The sequence below is a fragment of the Ammodytes marinus genome (genome assembly GCF_949987685.1).
Source record: "Ammodytes marinus genome assembly, chromosome: 10".
Lineage (NCBI taxonomy): Eukaryota > Metazoa > Chordata > Actinopteri > Uranoscopiformes > Ammodytidae > Ammodytes > Ammodytes marinus.
This window is the reverse complement of record NC_137214.1, coordinates 19,519,215-19,537,937: the sequence shown is the minus strand read 5'-3', so window position 1 is coordinate 19,537,937 and position 18,723 is coordinate 19,519,215. Positions and strand designations below refer to the sequence as shown.

General features: G+C 41.0%; 1 protein-coding gene across 1 annotated transcript in view; it reads left to right on the top strand.

Annotated features, from left to right (window-relative positions):
* fat2 (FAT atypical cadherin 2) overlaps window positions 1-18,723 on the top strand; it is a 94,071-nt gene that overhangs the window by 50,475 nt on the left and 24,873 nt on the right. The window contains exons 17-23 of the mRNA XM_080035040.1: window positions 4,583-4,794; window positions 6,610-6,747; window positions 6,973-7,116; window positions 11,042-11,239; window positions 12,548-13,148; window positions 13,356-13,556; window positions 17,372-17,529. Of these exons, the coding sequence (XP_079891166.1) occupies window positions 4,583-4,794; window positions 6,610-6,747; window positions 6,973-7,116; window positions 11,042-11,239; window positions 12,548-13,148; window positions 13,356-13,556; window positions 17,372-17,529 (1,652 nt within the window). The remainder of the gene's footprint in view (window positions 1-4,582; window positions 4,795-6,609; window positions 6,748-6,972; window positions 7,117-11,041; window positions 11,240-12,547; window positions 13,149-13,355; window positions 13,557-17,371; window positions 17,530-18,723) is intronic.

Below are 18,723 nucleotides of genomic sequence, written 5' to 3'. Positions count from 1 at the left end.
AGTATATGCAACACCTGTGACATTGCAGATGAGGGCTGGTATAATAAGCCACATGCTTGATGATTTAAACAGATAATTAGGGGACTGAAGTTCCAGATGTTCACTTGTACTAACGTTCTTGCCTTTTTAAAATAATAAGTTTTCTTTATTTAAATGTTGTGCCATGATGTCTGTCTTATGTTTGAGAAAAAAAAATCCATCATATATCCTCCTTTTGTTTTTAAAAATAAATGTTTAATCATTACTGCTATAAATTAGAAAGTTGGGCTTCTGAGCTGGAGTTTAGTACACAGAGTTTTCCAGAGCACCATTCCGTGTTGGATGTATAGTCTTACAGAGTTTGGAAGTGAACTGCAGTCAGCCCTTTGGACTGTGTGGGACCGTCTCATGGCCTGCTGCTATTAAATCATTAAAGGGCCACTAGTCATAATAATGCCACTCATTGTTCACCGTACACTGCATAAGGTTTCATTATTTGGGGAGAGCTCGTTAGTTTGAAAGATTTACAGCAGAACTGCAGCAAAAGAAAAACTGAGCCAGACAAATAGTCCATCTATGACATCTCCTGTGTGTACTCACTCTGTCTAGCCTGTTCTGATCAACAAATCCTCTGATCAACCTTGCCTTACTTTGTTAACTCTGTCGGTGTGCACTATGGGGTACCTGGGGAACCGAAGCATACAGGGTGTTTAAACCTGCGTTCACTGGGTTATAAATAATTTACGATTTCAAGCGTCACTGCCAAAAAGAAACCAATTTACTGCACTGTCAATGTGCAGTACATTTTATACTGTCTCGGTATTGGGCGTCAACCATCCTGAGCTGCTGAATCAGCATTTGCCTACAGACATGTCAGTAAAAGTAATGAAACTATATTAATAATCCAACCCCCCCAACCACACACACAAGCACACACACACACACACACACACACACACACACACACACACACACGCACACACGCATACACACAGTACTGCCTTGGAAATTGATTCATTGCCCCAGCTGTGTACCTCTTTGTTCCAGAAGTCATCAATCATAGTACCTTTGAGAAGTACTCCTCTATTATTATCCAATAAACTAAATATTTTACACCTTAGATGGGTTATTTCTCTATCCATTTACCTTTTTTCTTCATTTGGATATTATCAGGCTAGCTCTATCCTAATTCCTCTACCTCCTTTAACCTAAAATAAGCTAACTACTGAATATCTCAAGCTTCATATTTACTGGACACACATGATAATCATCTTAACTCTTGCCATAAATCAAATAAGATATGTATATGTTTATCACAAAAAAATATGTTAAATGTAGGACATATTGAGTGTAAGAGCCTACACAGGTCCCAACATCCTTCAAGCATGAATACAAAGAAAAAAAAGATAACCTTTTGAGGTGAACTGCTTTTTAACAGAAAAGGGAATTCCAAGGTCTAAAAAATACTGCTGAGAATAATTGCATTTATTGCAATATCAAAGAGTGTCACTAGGACCATGAAAATTATGCAAGTATTTATAAATATGTTGAATTTATATGAATCTGCATTTACTTTAGGTGGCAAATTAATGTTGATGTGTTAGATGGAATGTAGCATGTATTAAATACTAATGAGTGTTCAGGCCCTGAGTCATAAATCTTGATAATGTGTGTCACTTTGACAAGCACGGCTGCAACAATGCAGAAAGTGTGACCTGTTATTAAAATGCAGTCCCCTCATTGATCTATGTCAATGAAGCCACTCTGTTAAAGCAGTAGGGACACCAATGCGGGGAAGGTTGTGCGAAAATAACACAAGGTAATCAGTCAACAAAAGTTGAACTGTCCTCAACTTTGGTATAATTCAGCAAAGTGCTTTCTCAGCTAATCAAATACATGGAAATGCACCTCCTTGTTAGATTGGACCCTGTATATTTATGCTTACCTCAGATCAGAATAACAACACATACAATATGTTGGCAGTATGTGTTGTTATAATGAGTACAGTGTTCTAATGAGCCTTTAAGCCATAGTTTGTATATTATTTTAAGTAGCTAGGTTGTTGATTCTAGCGGCCCCTTTTGACAAAATTGGTAGTGTTTTTACAACACTATAGTGCCTGAATGCATGCTGGAAGTGTGTGCATTTATTTAGGAAGTGAGTGAAAGACAGAGAGAGGAAGGCCGCAGAATGCATCATGAAGAACATCTTGCTGTTACAGGTCATTTATGGTCATCAATGGAAACATTTGACTGTTTTTCTATTTTATTTTAAAATTATTGTGTTTTTGAGCTTCTTTCAGAGAGTTTGCCCCACACTGTGCAGGGTGAGCTCAGCTTGCTTTGAGCAAAACACAAAACAAACCAACCTTTATTGACAGATGCCTGGCAGCGTGGAGCAGCAGCCGTGTATGGCTTGTTGTACATACACCATACTTCTGTTTGTATTACAGACATGACTTGCAGGCTTCTAACTGCAACAAGTCATTGCCAAAATAAATCTCAGGCTTTAGCATGATATATCATTATACAGAGGAATGTCCGCCTCTGGGGGGTTTCTGCACTGCAGTTATATTGTTTGAATGAGGGGGAAAATCTTCTCCATTATTTTGGAGTTTATTTTTTTAAAGAGCAAAATGTGCTAATTAAGCATGTATCAGTGGCAGGTGGTGGAAAGAGTAAAAGGTTGATGGAAAATCAGTGCACAGACTTGTACTCTCAGTAGAAAGACCTGTTCACCAACTTTGAATCTAAGCCTTGTCAATGGGACTCGGATATCTATTTACAGTTTTGAGCAACCACCAAAAGCACCAACTTGATTTTCCCACATGTAGCTACTTCAAAGAGTAATCTGTGGAAATAAACATGTAAAGGACTTGTCCCCTTTGATAATTGCAGAAGAAGTTACACTTCATTTGGAGTACTGCCCACACACATCCAACACACCCAGAGATAAGAACACGATAGGACACTATTACATTCGGACAAAGACTTTAGTCAAATGTGAGCATACATTTAGATCCCATGAATTCCGTTTGCGTCAGCCACCATCAGAATTCCCCCGGGGAAGGCAGTCGATCCCTGATTAGTGCCTGAATGTGTATAAATACGCAGTAGAGATTATCTGTGTATTATGGATGGCAGATGGACTGGCCCTTTACAGATGTACAGAAGAGTGTGAAGGTGTTGATAGACAGGCAAACTTGAGATCAGCCCACTTTCTACCTGTAGATAGACGGCCTCTGAGGATGGTTGTAAAAATCTCCTTGATCTTAGAAAAATCAATAAAGTGAGATGTTTGGTGCGTGCACCAAGTTCAATTAATTTACTGGTTGAAACCAGGAGGGGAATTAATTATGTTTGTTTTTGCCCTGATCTAATTTTTTCTAATGTTAATGAAGTGTGGCTCGCCAAACTAGCTGGCAGGCCAAGAACTTGTGGACAGTTCGTCTCACCCACACACTGGCACATGACAGATACACTCAGGCTTTGTGTGGTATAACAGTTTTAATTTCACAGTCTGTGTCCCGTCTCCAAACAATCATATAAACAAAAGCTGGCAGTGGCTGACTCACAAGAAAACAAATGACATGTCTGAGATAGATGTTCTATCATGCTAAACATATATTTATCGGTTCATTGATTAGTCATTTAGCATAATTTTTTTTGTCAACCACTTTGTTAATTGAATTTTGAATGAAAATGTTAAGCAATTCATTCAAAGAAAAGCTCATTCATTATGATCAATTCTTAGCTGTTCTTAGTTTCTCTGAGGCTCTAGGGATTTGGAGATGTTTCAGTTTTATTATTAATTCAACACAAATCAAAAAGTGTAATGAACAGGTCCATTAATAATGAACATCTCCGGTGATGCAGCCCTAATGCTATGGTGCGTTGTGTAATTACATGCCACTCATTACCATGTTAACATGTTTCATATCATGCCATACGCTCAAATTCTAATTAGCAAGAGCCATAGCACAAACTGTAGCCTAGACTTGTGAGAGTTTAGCCAATTCTGACAAGGCAGAGCTGATCACAATTGCATGCATCTTGGACTCAGCCTGTCTTGGTTTGGTCTCAGTCACAGGTTTGTTAAGCTTCATCATGAGCTGTGCACTATTTTATATATATATATACATATTTTTTTTTTGCTTCAGAGAGATGTGTGCAATACTTTTTTTTAGATACATTGAGATTTTGATAAGAATTAAAAACAGGTTCATGTGAAACTTTGAAAAGGGTTCAGACATGCATGCAGCATGTACTGTAATAATGGACTCACTGATTAATTATTCAGGGTCGAGAAGGTTGTACAGCTACACAGATCAAAATCAGGACCTTGCACATATTTTATGATTCCCTCGATAAGGTCACTGAGCCGTTGTGTACAGTTAGCAAATGTTGTAATTATCAAAAGGTATACGAGGGAGGAAAGATTCAACCTTATGTCTAGTGATTCATAGCCTTCTTTCATTCTCATTCTTGATTTGTGTGCGGGTTAGACTTTGGAATTCTCATGTACAAACAGGTCAAATCTATACTGCTTTTTCTCACCCTTTTCAGTAAGAATAATGTAGTGTTTTACCCTGGTACTGCTGCAGGCCTTCTGACCCTCGTTGCACCGCTGGACTTTGAAGTTTCCCGGGAGCACTACCTGTCTGTGGAGGGAAGCCGCGGCAAGTCGTCCCTCAGCGACATCACCACGGTGATCATCAACGTGACGGACGTGAACGACAACGCGCCAGTGTTCGGACGCGGCGACTACAGCGCAGAGATCTCAGAGGACCTGACACCAGGAAGCCTTGTGATGAGGGTAAGTGCTAAGCCACACGCATATGTAGTTACACCGCAAAAAGGCACATGCAGAAAGGGACGCAGATGTTTGTACATGTATAGTACGGTTTATACAAAGAGAATGACAGCACTTTCAAAAATGAAAAGTAAAAAAAAAATATTTGGGACCACATTGGTGTGTGAACAAAAAACTGGCATTGAAACATATGTATAGGAAATGGGACTTTAACTATGATCCAAAGTGATGCATGAGTAAGTGACACTTACTGTGACTGTGCTGCTCTTCAGACAAACCTGAAGCTACCCAGAAACCAAGCAGATGGCCGACCTTCTTGGTTTAGTGAAGTGAAGCTTACATTTCACATTCATGCATGATAACCTAGACAAAACATCAGTAATCTCTCATTTAATCGCTGAATAGAATTTGAAGGAATCTATATACAAGAGTGAATTCAACCGAAAAGATAAATCTCTTCAGAAGAGATGTTTCACTGTTGTATTCTTCAGCATCACACACTCACACACAAGTGACATGTGAACACATGCACTCGGACAATCTAACTTCACTCACACACAGAAAACACACATGTGTAAGTTATATGACAGCGTCTGACAGCCGGCGGCTTGATTATGATTCAAGTAATCATTACACACCATTAGGATTTGACAAGCACAGAGAATAAAGCCCATGAAAAAAAAATCACATATATTTATAATTCCATATATTCCATACACACGCTAACAAAATAGCATGCATTAAATCATCTGACAGGCTGTCGATGATGTATAAATACATATATGTGTAAATGAACAGATTTGATGCTCAAACGTGCACACACACACACACACACACACACACACACACACACACACACACACACACACACACACATACACGTACACACACACACACACACACACACACACACAGAGAAACACACATACATACACACACACACACACACACACACACACACACACACACACACACACACACACACACACACACACACACACACACACAGTTATTCAACAACATGCCAGCCATCATCTGTCAGGTCAGCAGCAGAGATAACACCGCAATAACACAGCTCAGTGGCTCGCTGATGGTGGCACCACGGCTGGATGATGAATCTGTAATCATATGGTTACATGTTTTCGCATTGTTCTTCTCCTGCCCCCTGTTCCCACCTCTGCAGTTTCACTATTTAAAAGCTATGTGGGAAATGTCTGAAACCTTGTCACGTAACATGTCCTCTTTCAGTGGAGAAAGTTAATTGAGCCGAGGCAATAAAGAGAAGGCAGGTGACAATGATCTCAGAAGTTGATGTTAGTGAAAGTCATCTCCATATTATGGAGTATTGTTGTCTGTTATTTGCCGGCCGCAAACACTTTGTTCAAAACAAATGCAGTTAGAAATATGCACTGTATGTGCATCCTGTTCCCTCCTGTATCCCGATTAGGGTTTAGGTTATATCATTTGAATTATTGATCAGATATGGTTTTCTGTGTTGTGAACAGAAAGACAACTATAGCATCCTAAAACCAAGCCTAAATAAACACATTTTTAAGAAAAGACAAGCTCATGTAGCAGTAGTAAATAAAACACTAAAACAAGCCAATGTTGCAATTTAGTTCAAATCAAGGCTCAAACAAGCTATTGTAGTTTTGGCTAGAGTGAACAAATATCGTCACATGAGGCTAAAACAAGCAACACATTTAACATTTCATTTTTTTCTTAAACCAAGATTAAAACAAGTTTGTCAAGCAAAAGGGAAGCTTAATAATATTTAGAATGACGTATTATTCCTCCGCTCCCACTCTTTCCATCCAGGTGACAGCCACCGACCAGGATGGTCCGATCAACAACCTGCTGCGTTACTCCATAGTAAGTGGGGACCCTCTTCAGCAGCTCTTAATACACCCTCGGAGTGGAGAAATCACTGTCCGCACTGCACTGGACAGGGAAGAGGTCAGTCTGTTTTCTGTGTGCGTCAAATCAATGCAAATAAATAATGGAGAAAAAATCCTCCTTTTTATCACAAACACAAGAAATAAAGGATGAACCAAAGACAGAAAAACCCATAAGATGGAACAGTTCAACCAATAAAAATAAATAACTAAGAAGAGAAAAAGAAGAATAGAGTTAAATAAAATGTATATTTTTTTAAAAATGTCACCACTGTCTGTCCTACAGGTCCCTCATTACTCTCTGACGGTGGTGGCTGCAGATGAAGGCAATCCTCCGTTGTCCTCGGCTGTCCTTATCACCATAACAGTCACCGACGTCAACGACAACCCACCGGTCTTCTCCCAGGTCAACCACAGTCTTCTGCTGCAGGTATGATGACAGCCACCATGTTTGCTTTAGAGAACAGGCAAACAAGTGTACAGTAGATCCAGCACCATCCATTCTGCTTGCGTCTGCACACAGTCTGGTCAACAGGATGGATGTGTTTGCCAATATTTGGATTAAGAAAATACTAAAATGTAATTTGTCCCTATATTTTCCTCCTATAAAGCTTCCGAATGCTTAATTTTCCAGTCAAATATGCTCTGTTTCATTTATGAATTAAAATGAAAAATTCCAATTGCCTTGGGTTAGGAAAATCATGTTGGCGCAACACTGCCCACAATAGAAGAAGCACAGGCCTCACACAAACCACTGCCTCAACACAAAGTTAACAATTAATATTTAAAAAAAGCAAATCAAACAGAATGCTCTTCAAATAATTGCATACAATATAACCTCTGGTGCCTCAAAGGAGAAATTATCAGCAGTGGGGTTCATGAGTGGAATTTGACAACTCAATATAAAATATTCATATTCACTCTCATACATGAATATGAGCAGAACGTGCAACCCCTCATGAAAAGCTGATTTAGTTCATCTAGTATAGTAACCTCTCAGGCGTTAAATGTGAGGGTACCCCCCCCCCAAAAGAAATCCATCAGTTAGTTCCAAATATTTCTCAAACAAGCTTCAAGCATCTACCTGCTCTGCTCATGATTTCCTAACAAGGAGATAATGAAGACGGAGGAACCAATGACTAATGATTACAAAAGTGAAATGACCTAAGATGAGTCATTCCTCTGTCCATCTATCCATCTTTTTTCTTGCACATTTCCTTCTCCATACATTCCGGTGATAAAATGCTGACCTTCAAGTGCTGCTCCATCAGAAATGCGGTGCCGAGAGCTCATTAAAAATCTGTGTGCTGAGAGTGAAACTCTTCGCAGAGGCAAAACCAGGGAGGTGTTTTTGAACATTGTGGGGGATCAAAGCGTCAGATAGATCAGCTGTCATGATCTATCTCTGCTCCACCTAAAACATTTAATTACAGGGCAAAAATGTTCTGCTGTGAAAAACTTTTAGGAGTCAGTTCCCCTCCACTGTGTGTGTGTGTGTGTGTGTGTGTGTGTGTGTGTGTGTGTGTGTGTGTGTGTGTGTGTGTGTGTGTGTGTGTGTGTGTGTGTGTGTGTGTGTGCGCGTGTGCGTGCGTGTGTGTGTGTGTGTGTGTGTGTGTGTGTGTGTGTGTGTGTGTGCATATGCCTGTACCTGTACTTGTGAGAGCCCGTATTGCAGCATGCTTCGGTGCGCTGTACTTGCTCACGTGCCTTTTGAGTACACGTGTGCCATTGTATGTTTGTATTCATGCCTCAGACCTTGCTGTCACGGTGTTGTTATAGCGTTGTTACAAGCTGTTGCTCAGTGACATTTAAAGTTGTCTCTGCCAGCTCTTGACTGATTTCCATCTACCTGCTGCTGCTCTCGTCAGCTCAGAAACTCCCATCCAGTCACTAATATCTTGGTTCACGAGCCAAAATGTTGACGCTGCGTGGTGATGAATGCAAACTGTAATATCGTCCCATCTGCTTAAAGCCTCCACAGACATCTTAGCCTGATAAGGAACGCTGTGATTGCGTTGGGCAGATGGATTTTTGCTGAAACTGAGACTGAAAGGGGCTGTCATTTGATTTCAAACATGGGTTTATGGGTTAGCGGTTGCAGTGTCTTCTCTCCTGTAGACATTACTCACCTTGGTTTGACTACTTGTTTCTGTCGCGTGCCCATTTTTACGATTTACCAATCTGTTGCAGCAAGGTGTCGAGTTTGAGTTATTCACTAAAGGCAGCAGATGGTTGGGTGATTCAGATGCAGAAGCGCTACAACGCGCTGCGATAACTCTCGTTTAATTTGTGTTGGTTTACTGCACTTGGTCCTGCTAATGCTTCGTTTTTCATTCCAGCATGCCAAAACATCGCCATCAATAATCCACGTTCACTCCCAGATTGAACAGGATTTAACTCCACTCAAGTGAGCTGTTGAGCTATATGCTGCTCCTCCACATCTGACAAATGTTTCTGTTAAGGAGGGAGACTTTACCAAATCTTCTATTGATTTCTACTGGACAATATTTAATATTTATCCTGCACATGCGGTCACCCCACAATACAGTTGTCTGGTTTTGGTGCTCACAATTACCTACAAGCACCCACTGAAAGCATGCTTATGGTCTACACAGCTTTACCCTTTAGTGGGAAATCTGGTATTATACCAATGTCCTGCTCAAGGAATCACACTCCTAACCCTGACACACTCTTTAAAGATTGGCAGAATCCATCACTGTCTGATGAAGCCATTCTCTTCAGAAACAGGATTGTGTTTTATGATGTTTTGTGATTTAGTCCATTAAAGCCACTATGAGTAACAGTTAAATATCTTTTAAACAGCCTCATGTTTCCTCTGATAGTCATAAATTACCTTTAACAGCAAACAAGACCATCAGTGCAGAGAAAGACGTTTTTATATAGTTTTTATTACTGCATTTGGTCTGGTCGCACACCCAGTCCGATTTTCGGTTTGTGCATGCTCTATGGTCACATATCCGTATTGGTCGCAGATTTCAGTGTAGCGCTGCTACGTGATTTGAGAAGCATATCCCTCCAGGTGAGGGAAGGGGAGCGGGAGCCTTGTTTAAGACAGTTATTTGTCGTCATAATGACTGATAACGGGGCTGAGCCATCAAAGAAAAAAAAGAAAATGCAATGAAGACAAGCTAAAAGGGAGAGTGATAAAAGGGTGGGAGGAGGCGAGGGCGTTGTCAAGCAACGTGTATACAATTGCAAGGGAGTAAACTGGACTGCAGTGTTTACTCCTACATGAATGAGCGGTTGGTACTAAAACAAAGTTTACTTTGCTTCACCATCATCAGATAATAATGAATTATTCATCTGAAATAGTCATTATTTACAACAACATAAACAGATTACCTCATTGTGATCCATACTGCCGTCTCTCGCTTTCTGTGAGGACACGTAATCTTTCAGCTCCATGAGAGTAGTTAGGGGACACTGCATCAACTCATTGCAATCAGGTGTGTGTGGCACTGACTGGCATTAGTTGATGCAGTGTCACCAACCACTCTCACAGAGCCGAAAATAGTCCGTGCCCTCACGGGTTTCAACACACGGACATGCACTATATTGCGTCCTACTCAACTGACACTCGCACAACCGGCACACGCTAGAAAACAGCTTTACGACAGCTGGCTTCGTAAAAATGCTACCGCTTTTGTCCAAAGGGGCCGCCAACGGACAAAGTTACTCGTAGTGGCTTTAACTCCAAAATTAATCTATTTCATTGCTGCTATTCTCCCAAGCATGAGTAAGTTTTTTTTTTAGATTGATAGGCCCTTCTACGGAAAACACCGGTTCCTACATTGAGGATGGCTCTGTATAGGTAATCTGTCATGGTGGACAACTGGTGGTACAGTATTTGTAATAGAGTGAGCTGAAAAATCAATCAACAAAATCTGCATAGTGATCAGTATCTTAACAATGGCTGTTTGACGGTGTCTTTAAAGTTTCACAGCATTCTGACATGAAAGGAAATCAATCACTACCCTGAAGTTGATCAAAGATGTTCATCAAATTTCATAAAGTTATTACACAAGAAGCTGCCTCTAAACAAATCCAGTACAACATAATGTTGTCTTTAAAAAATAGTATATAACATTTGTATATTTATTCGAATCTACCCAGCCAGTTTATATCAATTGGGGTGAAAAATAATGTCTCATATAAGATGGAACAGTTCAACTGCACCAAAAGCTCAGGCTCCAAAATGATTGTTAAATCGACACCTCTGTAACAAAAAGAGTGTACATCTTCATGATGGCAAGGTTAAGTTCAAGTGTTTTGCATTAAACTGTCAAATAAATAAACAATTAAAGTTGAAATATGAAACCTTTGTCTTTGTGCAGGAGGGCGAGGCGGTTGGCAGCAGCATCCTCCAGCTGGTGGTGAAGGACAAGGACACGCCCAAGAACGGCCCCCCTTTCACGTTCCACATTGTCACGGGCAACGACGATCGCCGTTTCAACATCGACCAGGGAGGCCTGCTCTCACTCTCTGCTCCGCTCAGGAAGAGAGTCAAACCCCAGCACCAGCTCAAGATACAGGTCAGAATATACTGTATGTGATCAGAGAGTGCATGATGTTCAACTCAGAGACCTCCATTGGATTCATAAACACAAGCTCCAAGTGTCCCCTCCTGAATCCCTGCTTGCTAAACCATATAATCCACTCTATCTTGGCCTTTGAAACTTCACGTCAATAGAAATATATGGACATATCTGTCAAAGTTCACATTTCACCCCCACCCCTCCAGGATTTACTTCTTCAACCTCTTTGCTGGAATAAAATTAAAATCTGACAAATTGTCCCGCTGTGTTAGAAACTACAAAGGGCTTATTATAATGCTGGCACGGTGATAAAATGCTGATGCACTACAATACAGAGTGTCCCTCGTGGCCAACGTTGCTGACAGTGCTGCCTGTCCTGACAGATCACACTGGTAAACTGTGGACAAAGTAGCAACAGATTGAGGTCCATTGTCTGCTGGGGCACAGGACTGAAATGGCCCACAAGCTGAGAGTTATGTGGTGCTTCGGGATTGCTATTGTTGTTGTAAGAAGTTGCCGATTGAATTCTGATTGCATATCAGGAATGCTGTCCATGGATCACACAAATCAAGTTCTTAATTAATTAACATTTTAAGTAAATAACTGTATGAAACACAGTATGAAAAAGCACTGTTCAACATGAATCCTTAAGTAGAGTTTAAAAACATATACCATGTTATGTCTTTCCACTACAAATAAAAGGTTATAATGAGGGTGCAGTGTTCAAGGCTGTTCCAGATAATACACTGAATATGCTTATTAGTTATTGCATTGCATGTTCTTTACTAGGCAGGTAGGAATATGTTTGGAGTTCAATGCTGCTGCTAATATTTTGGTCCAAACTGCATTTTTGATTTTGAAAAACCAAGCAACCAATTCAGCAGTAAAAGTAATCAAATAAACTACACCATATGCATTAAGTATTTTTGGTGTGACCTCTCGCATGAACAAAGGTTTTCTCATTTTTGGACACCTGGGAGTTCACACAACTATAATAATTACACATATTTTTCTACAAAAAGCAAATATTTGCAGAAATGACCTTAATCTTCTTTTTCCTAACGTTAGCTTTTACTGGCTCTAGCATTATGTTCACTTTGTAGATATGGGAACATAATGCTCTATCCCTTTATCTTACTCTCAGCAAGCAAGCAAATAAGCATACTTTCCTTAATGTCAAAGTATGCCTTACAATGGAAACCATTGAATTAGGCTATGCAAATCAATTATAGATGTAAATAAAAAGGCAAATATGATATCAGTCTAAACCTGTTCTGTTATGTGTGTTATCCATGAACTTCACAGGTAACAGACAGCGGCCATCCTCCCCTCTCCTCCATCTGTGTGGTCAACATCAATGTGACGGAGCAGAGCAAGTATCCTCCCTCTGTGGTGCCTTTGGAGGTCTTCATCACCACCTCTGGAGGGCTGTTTGCTAACCGGCTGATCGGCAGGCTGCACGCCTCAGACCAGGACCTGCAGGACGTCCTCACCTACAAGCTGGAGTCAGAGAACCCAGAGCACAGGAGCTTCTCTGTGGACCTGGATGATGGCAAAATCTGGGCGGATGAAAACCTGGAGGAGGGCTCCTACTCTCTAAACGTGAGTGTGAGCGATGGGAAGTTCAGCGTCTGGACCGGGGTGCGTGTTCACGTGTGGGCGGCCCACCAGAGGGCGCTGGACTCGGGCGTCACGCTGCAGCTGGCCGGCTTGTCTCCGGAGGACTTTCTAGGCGACCACTGGAAAGGTCTTCAGCGCAGCCTGGGCCAAGCTCTGGGTTTCCCCAGACAAGAGCTGCACCTGGCCAGCCTGCAGAAGCTACCTGACGCACAGGGCCTGGAGGTCCTGCTGATCTGGAAGCCTCAGAATGGACCCGTCCAGTCTTTTCCAACCAACCGACTTGCAGGTGAGCAATCGATAAATATTGAATCTACCTCATCAGATTGAATACTTAATTGATTTTGATATTAATGTATTTTTAAAGCACAATATGGAGTAACATGTTTAGGCAAGTGTTGGAATGATAGGTAGGATGAGGGTTAAATTGGGTTATCCCTGGAACATACAAATTATTTTTGAATGTGCTGTCTTAAGGTTGAACTCTTTGATGCAGGTATTGTATCAGACATGGAGGACTCTCTGGGCCTCAGCATCCTCAGGGTAAGCCATAACAGCTGTGTGGGCACCGGTTGTCCGCCGCGAGGCTGCAGGAACGCTGTCCGACTGACAGGAGAAAGACTGAGCCATTTCACCACAGCGAGAGCCGCTTACATCACCCCACAGCACACCTGGGAGAGCGTCTGCCCCTGCAATGGTATGTCTGTGTGAGTGTGTGCTTTGGAGAGGCGTTAATGAGTGTGTGTGTGTGTGTGTGTGTGTGTGTGTGTGTGTGTGTGTGTGTGTGTGTGTGTGTGTGTGTGTGTGTGTGTGTGTGTACAATGGAAAAAGTGGTGGCCTTTTAACAGCAGAAACGACAGGCACTGTAACACACAGCTCACCACACATATCTTCTCTAAACAGAGTAGGATCTGTCTGCAGCCTCAGTCACACACAGCAGTGTCTGCCTACTGCTATGATAAGAGATCCAGTTCAAAACAGCACAGGAATGAAAAAATTTAATTACTGGCAATCTATCAACTGGCTGAACATTCACACAGACACGATTTTGCACACCGTCCATAACCTCTAACTTTTGATTAAATTGTGCAGCAGAAAACCATGTGAAGGTTTTTACTGAGGTGAAGAAAGCTTTACCCTCATCCACGTTTGCTCACTTTTGTCAATTAATATAATAATTCCTTGGATGTCGTTTTCTTTCTTTTTTTTCTTGTAAAAGTACAGGAATTCTTAAAGATAATGTAAAGAAAGTTAGAAAGAAACAGCCAATGTAGGAGAGGTGGCCTGTTGAAGGGTCCAAAGAAAGATAGACAACTTATATGTATTATTTGAAAAGGAAAATAAAAGCAATTAGGGGGCAAAGTATTAAAAGAAAGTTGCAGAAAAATAGACTTATTCCTCATTCATGCTGTACAAAACGTTTACATGAGGTGTAACCCTATTGAACAATTAAACACTAACCGGGAATTGGCACAGTTGTAGTAAAAGCTAATGATCGACTCATCTTCCCTTCCAGTTTGCTGCTCCTCTCCTATCGATTTCTGAAACACTGTTAGTTTCTTCAATGTCTTTAGTTGAAGCAAGCTGCTTTGTATAACCTTTCATCCTGCCAGGGTGACGATGAAATTTCAGTTGTGGGGTTGACGGTTAAGGGGTGAGTAAATACAGTCCATGATAAATAATACCATTGCTGTCATTTCTACAAGTTAGGAATAGAAGTAGACATAGCTGAATATAAGCAACGGCCTGTTCTGTGGTCTCCCCTCAGTCAGTTCTGCTGGACTTTCCCAGCATAAAGAAGACTAATCTTCCCCGACTTGGTTCACAATGAGGACTTCTATTTTTCTGTCAACTCGATAAAGATATCAGTTGCTCCCAGATATCAAAGAGCTGTCTTCTTCTTATAATTTAAAGCACGCTATACTAAGCGAGTAAATCCCTAAGATTTGATATACATCACTCAGAACATGTTCATTGTGGAAGTGGACCATCATTAAGCTAACAGAACATTGAAAGCACATAGCAGCGGCGGCGCCCAGGGGTGGATTACTGCACGGGCACACCAGGCACAGGCCCAGTGGCCCATGGGCTCAGGGGGCCCTATGCCAGAGATACTGATAGTAACTTTTCATGTTGCATAGTCAAAGAGCTATGTCACTCATTTAAATAACAGGGTCCAAAAAGGAATAGCCTAAATATAAGGATACTCATTAAAATGTAACAAGATAGAAATCATCATGGGTCGTTCTCTCACACACACACACACACACACACACACACACACACACACACACACATACACACACACGGGGCGGGTGTCCGTTTACGCGGGAGACGAGACAGCTAGCAAACAAAATTGAGACACAGAGGAAGATTGAGAGATACTTTTGAACCTACATTGTTGCACCCACTAAATCAATAATGCACAGACACTGCGGAGAATAAAGTAAGATGTCTTCCTACCTTCATGCTTATTTGCCCGAAGCATCCCATAAACCATCCATAGAGCCCTCGGTCCCGCCCTTTCCCCTGCTTCTCTCTCTACTTTTCTCCCTTTCACCCGTGCGGGCTGTGTATGCAAGCTACAGGTCTAGCTCGGTGCAGCTGCCCACCACTTTTGCACCGGGTCAAAGGGCATTGTAGAAGTGCGATTAATCGCGTTACTTTTTCTGTGATTAATTAATCGAAATTAACGCGTTAATTTGACAGCCCTAATTTAAAAGGTTAAAAAAAATCCGGGGGGGCATGCCCCCGAATCCCCCGACAAGGACCAGGGTCCCACCAACAGTATCCCAAAATCCTGTGAGAAACACTGTAGGTATCTGTGTGGAAAAGTCAGTGTACCTGACTGGATAGGGTCAGAGTTTGTGCCCAGGGGCCCATTATCTCATTATCCGTCTATGGCGGTGCCTACTTGTCAGATTTTCCTCTGTGATTCGTGATGGCATTCCTGTGAGGATTACTGGTGTAATTTGTGGGCTGCATTCCTGTGAGGATTACTGGTGTAAGGGCAGAGTTTAAATCAGCTAGGGTTCTCCAGGAGAAATACACTCAGGATCGGATTGTTAAGAGTCATTTTTCCCATCTTTTCAAATTGTTATCATGACCATATTTTGACTATGAGACTTTGGTCTCAGGAGTCTCTGGTTATCGGTGATAAGTATGTGTCGTGTGAGGACAGAGGACGGGCAAGAAAAACAGAAGTCTCTTAAAAGCAGCGATACTGACAGTGTTGTTTACTCCAGTGAGTGATGGAGTCAAAACGGAACCAATTTAGTGCTAAATTCATCTGATAAGTAATGAGTGAAAATCTAAATAAAAAATGCTACATTGTCCATCACTTACCGGTGGTTAATCCTTTAGTCTGTCAGAAGAAAATTGGATCATCCACAATGTTGATGATCAATTATGCAAAAAAAATAATCTGGTTAGGCAGCGTATTTAACATGAGGATGTTCTGCCTCTGTGTGTTTTGTTGCATGTTTATTAAAGTTCTGTCAGACTCAACTTTTGTCCCAATTAACTGAAAAAGGAATAGACAAATGAATCGGTGAAAGCATAAAGTATTGGTTACAGAAATAATGTTACCACCACACTGACAATGTAAGTGAAGATGCTGGCAAAAGTCATGACTCAAATAAATAATCACATTCATTTTTGAGCGTTTTTTTATCATGCAGTTTGATGACAATGATGCATTTCATGTGTTTGTCAACTCATATGAATGTTTGTCAGTTGTGGAAAGTTGACTGATGACTAACATTTTGAAAACAGCAGCGCATTTAGTCTGACCTTTCCCAAAGACGTTGCCCTGACAGTTTCTTATGAACAAGACTTTCTTCTCCTTCCCTAAGAAGTCAGTCAAAATAAAAGTTACTGGATTAAAATCCCTCTTGAAGGAAAAGTTGTTTTTCACACAAGAAGTGAAGTGATTATTTTATTTTTTTTATTTTTTTGCACCAGCAGACATTGGGGAAAAAATGTAATAGATCTTCTCCACAGGGGTCATCATAGTTTCAGCCAATAAAAAAGCAGAAGTTCTGTCTGTACACTAATGTGCTCTGCTGGAATCCTTATGAATCCATCCATTTGTAAACTCACTCGTCCTTCATTCGGCCCTCCCTCTGTGTTACTGTAATCAGAGCAGTGGATGATGATAGTCATTGGGACATTGACAGCAGGAATTCCAAGTACTGCATAGGCTAGGTGTCTGAAAGATAAAAGGCCATGAGTCTGTAGAGAAGGTTTGTTTTGTTCTGTAGTAAGTTGTCAGTTAAGTCCCAAAGGTAAAATAGAGATAAGCATTATCTATAAAATGTCTGAAAAGAGGGCGAAAGAAAAACCATAATTATTTTCCTTAGCTTTATCATGATTGACTAATTGACTCTGATCGACTAAAGTGCTCCATCCCATCCATGCGTTGTGTTTCTCCACCAGATATGAAGCTCTGTACCATTCATCAGGGCGCTTCGTTTGCTCATTGTTGGTTGTTTTTATTTTTCTCTTTTTCAGAGTCAGCAGTGAGGTTGGATGGTAAATCCTACTTGAAATACCTTCACAGGATGGATGAGGACAACCAGGATTTCAAACTGTCTCTGAGATTCAAGACGTTCCAGGGGCAAGGTCTCGTCGTGTCCACCAACAGCACCAACGACTGGGGAACTTTACAGGTATTCATCTGTGTGTGTGTGTGTGTGTGTGTGTGTGTGTGTGTGTGTGTGTGTGTGTGTGTGTGTGTGTGTGTGTGTGTGTGTGTGTGTGTGTGTGTGTGTGTGTGTGTGTGTGTGTGTGTGTGTGTGTGTGTGTGTGTGTGTGTGTGTGTGTGTGTGTGTGTGTGTGTGTGTGTGTGTGTGTGTGTGTGAGGCTGCATTTAAAAAGGGACAGCGGGTCACTGTTTTTTGTTCATCCCACAGCTGTCCTGTCTGTTGCTTGTTCTTAATAGACTTTGGGTAAAGGATGTGTAGTTAGTAAGGCTAAGCCAGTGAAGGATGGGAACTCTGTACTTGTACTAGTAGGTTCTGTACAGTTCAGAACAAAAAGATATTCCAGAAAAAGGCACCTGTAAGCCTGTAAACCTGACTCTCCAATAGCTATTTAGGCATGCTTTTAACGTGGATGACCTAACGTGGTGACTTTGATCATTGTACACCGACAGAGACCATCACTGCAGTGTCAGACCTTAGAAATAACCTGCTATAGACATTCCAACATTCTAAAAGTGTTTGGCCAAAACTAAATAATGTAGGCAAATGAATCCCAACAGTGAAACACTTTTATGGAACATCAGTAATGAGTAGTAAAGCATATCCTTATAAACCCCAAATCAGACTGAATTTTAACTTTAACATTTTAACTCATTACGTTGTGCTGTTCCTGGTGATTCTATTTTGCATAAGTACGTGTTGGCTCTCAGCAGCACTGCAGCATTCATTTAGAATTTTCCCAAGGGCAAACCATTGCAGAAAAGTATCTACGGTACTATGTAAGTGTTTGTTTTGTTCACTTGAGCTCTTCTATTTTTTTCTGCTGATTGGAAATGTCAAAACCGCTGAGGATGATAAAACACACACACACACACACACACACACAGACACAGCAATTATATTACAACTAAACAAGAAAATAATTATTTTTCATTCAATTGAAGGAAGTGTAAATATTTATTTTTCTCTCCCCTGAGTTTGCAGGTAAATTGATTTAGCTTTTCGAGTACTGCTGCTATGGAGATATTAAATCTCATCCTAATTGCCAGGGGCCCATAGTGTAATGATGTTGTTTGACACTAATTTACTATCACAATGACAACATTTGAGAGCGGCTGATTTATTATACAGGGGTTCTCACTGGGGAATGGCAACAACAAG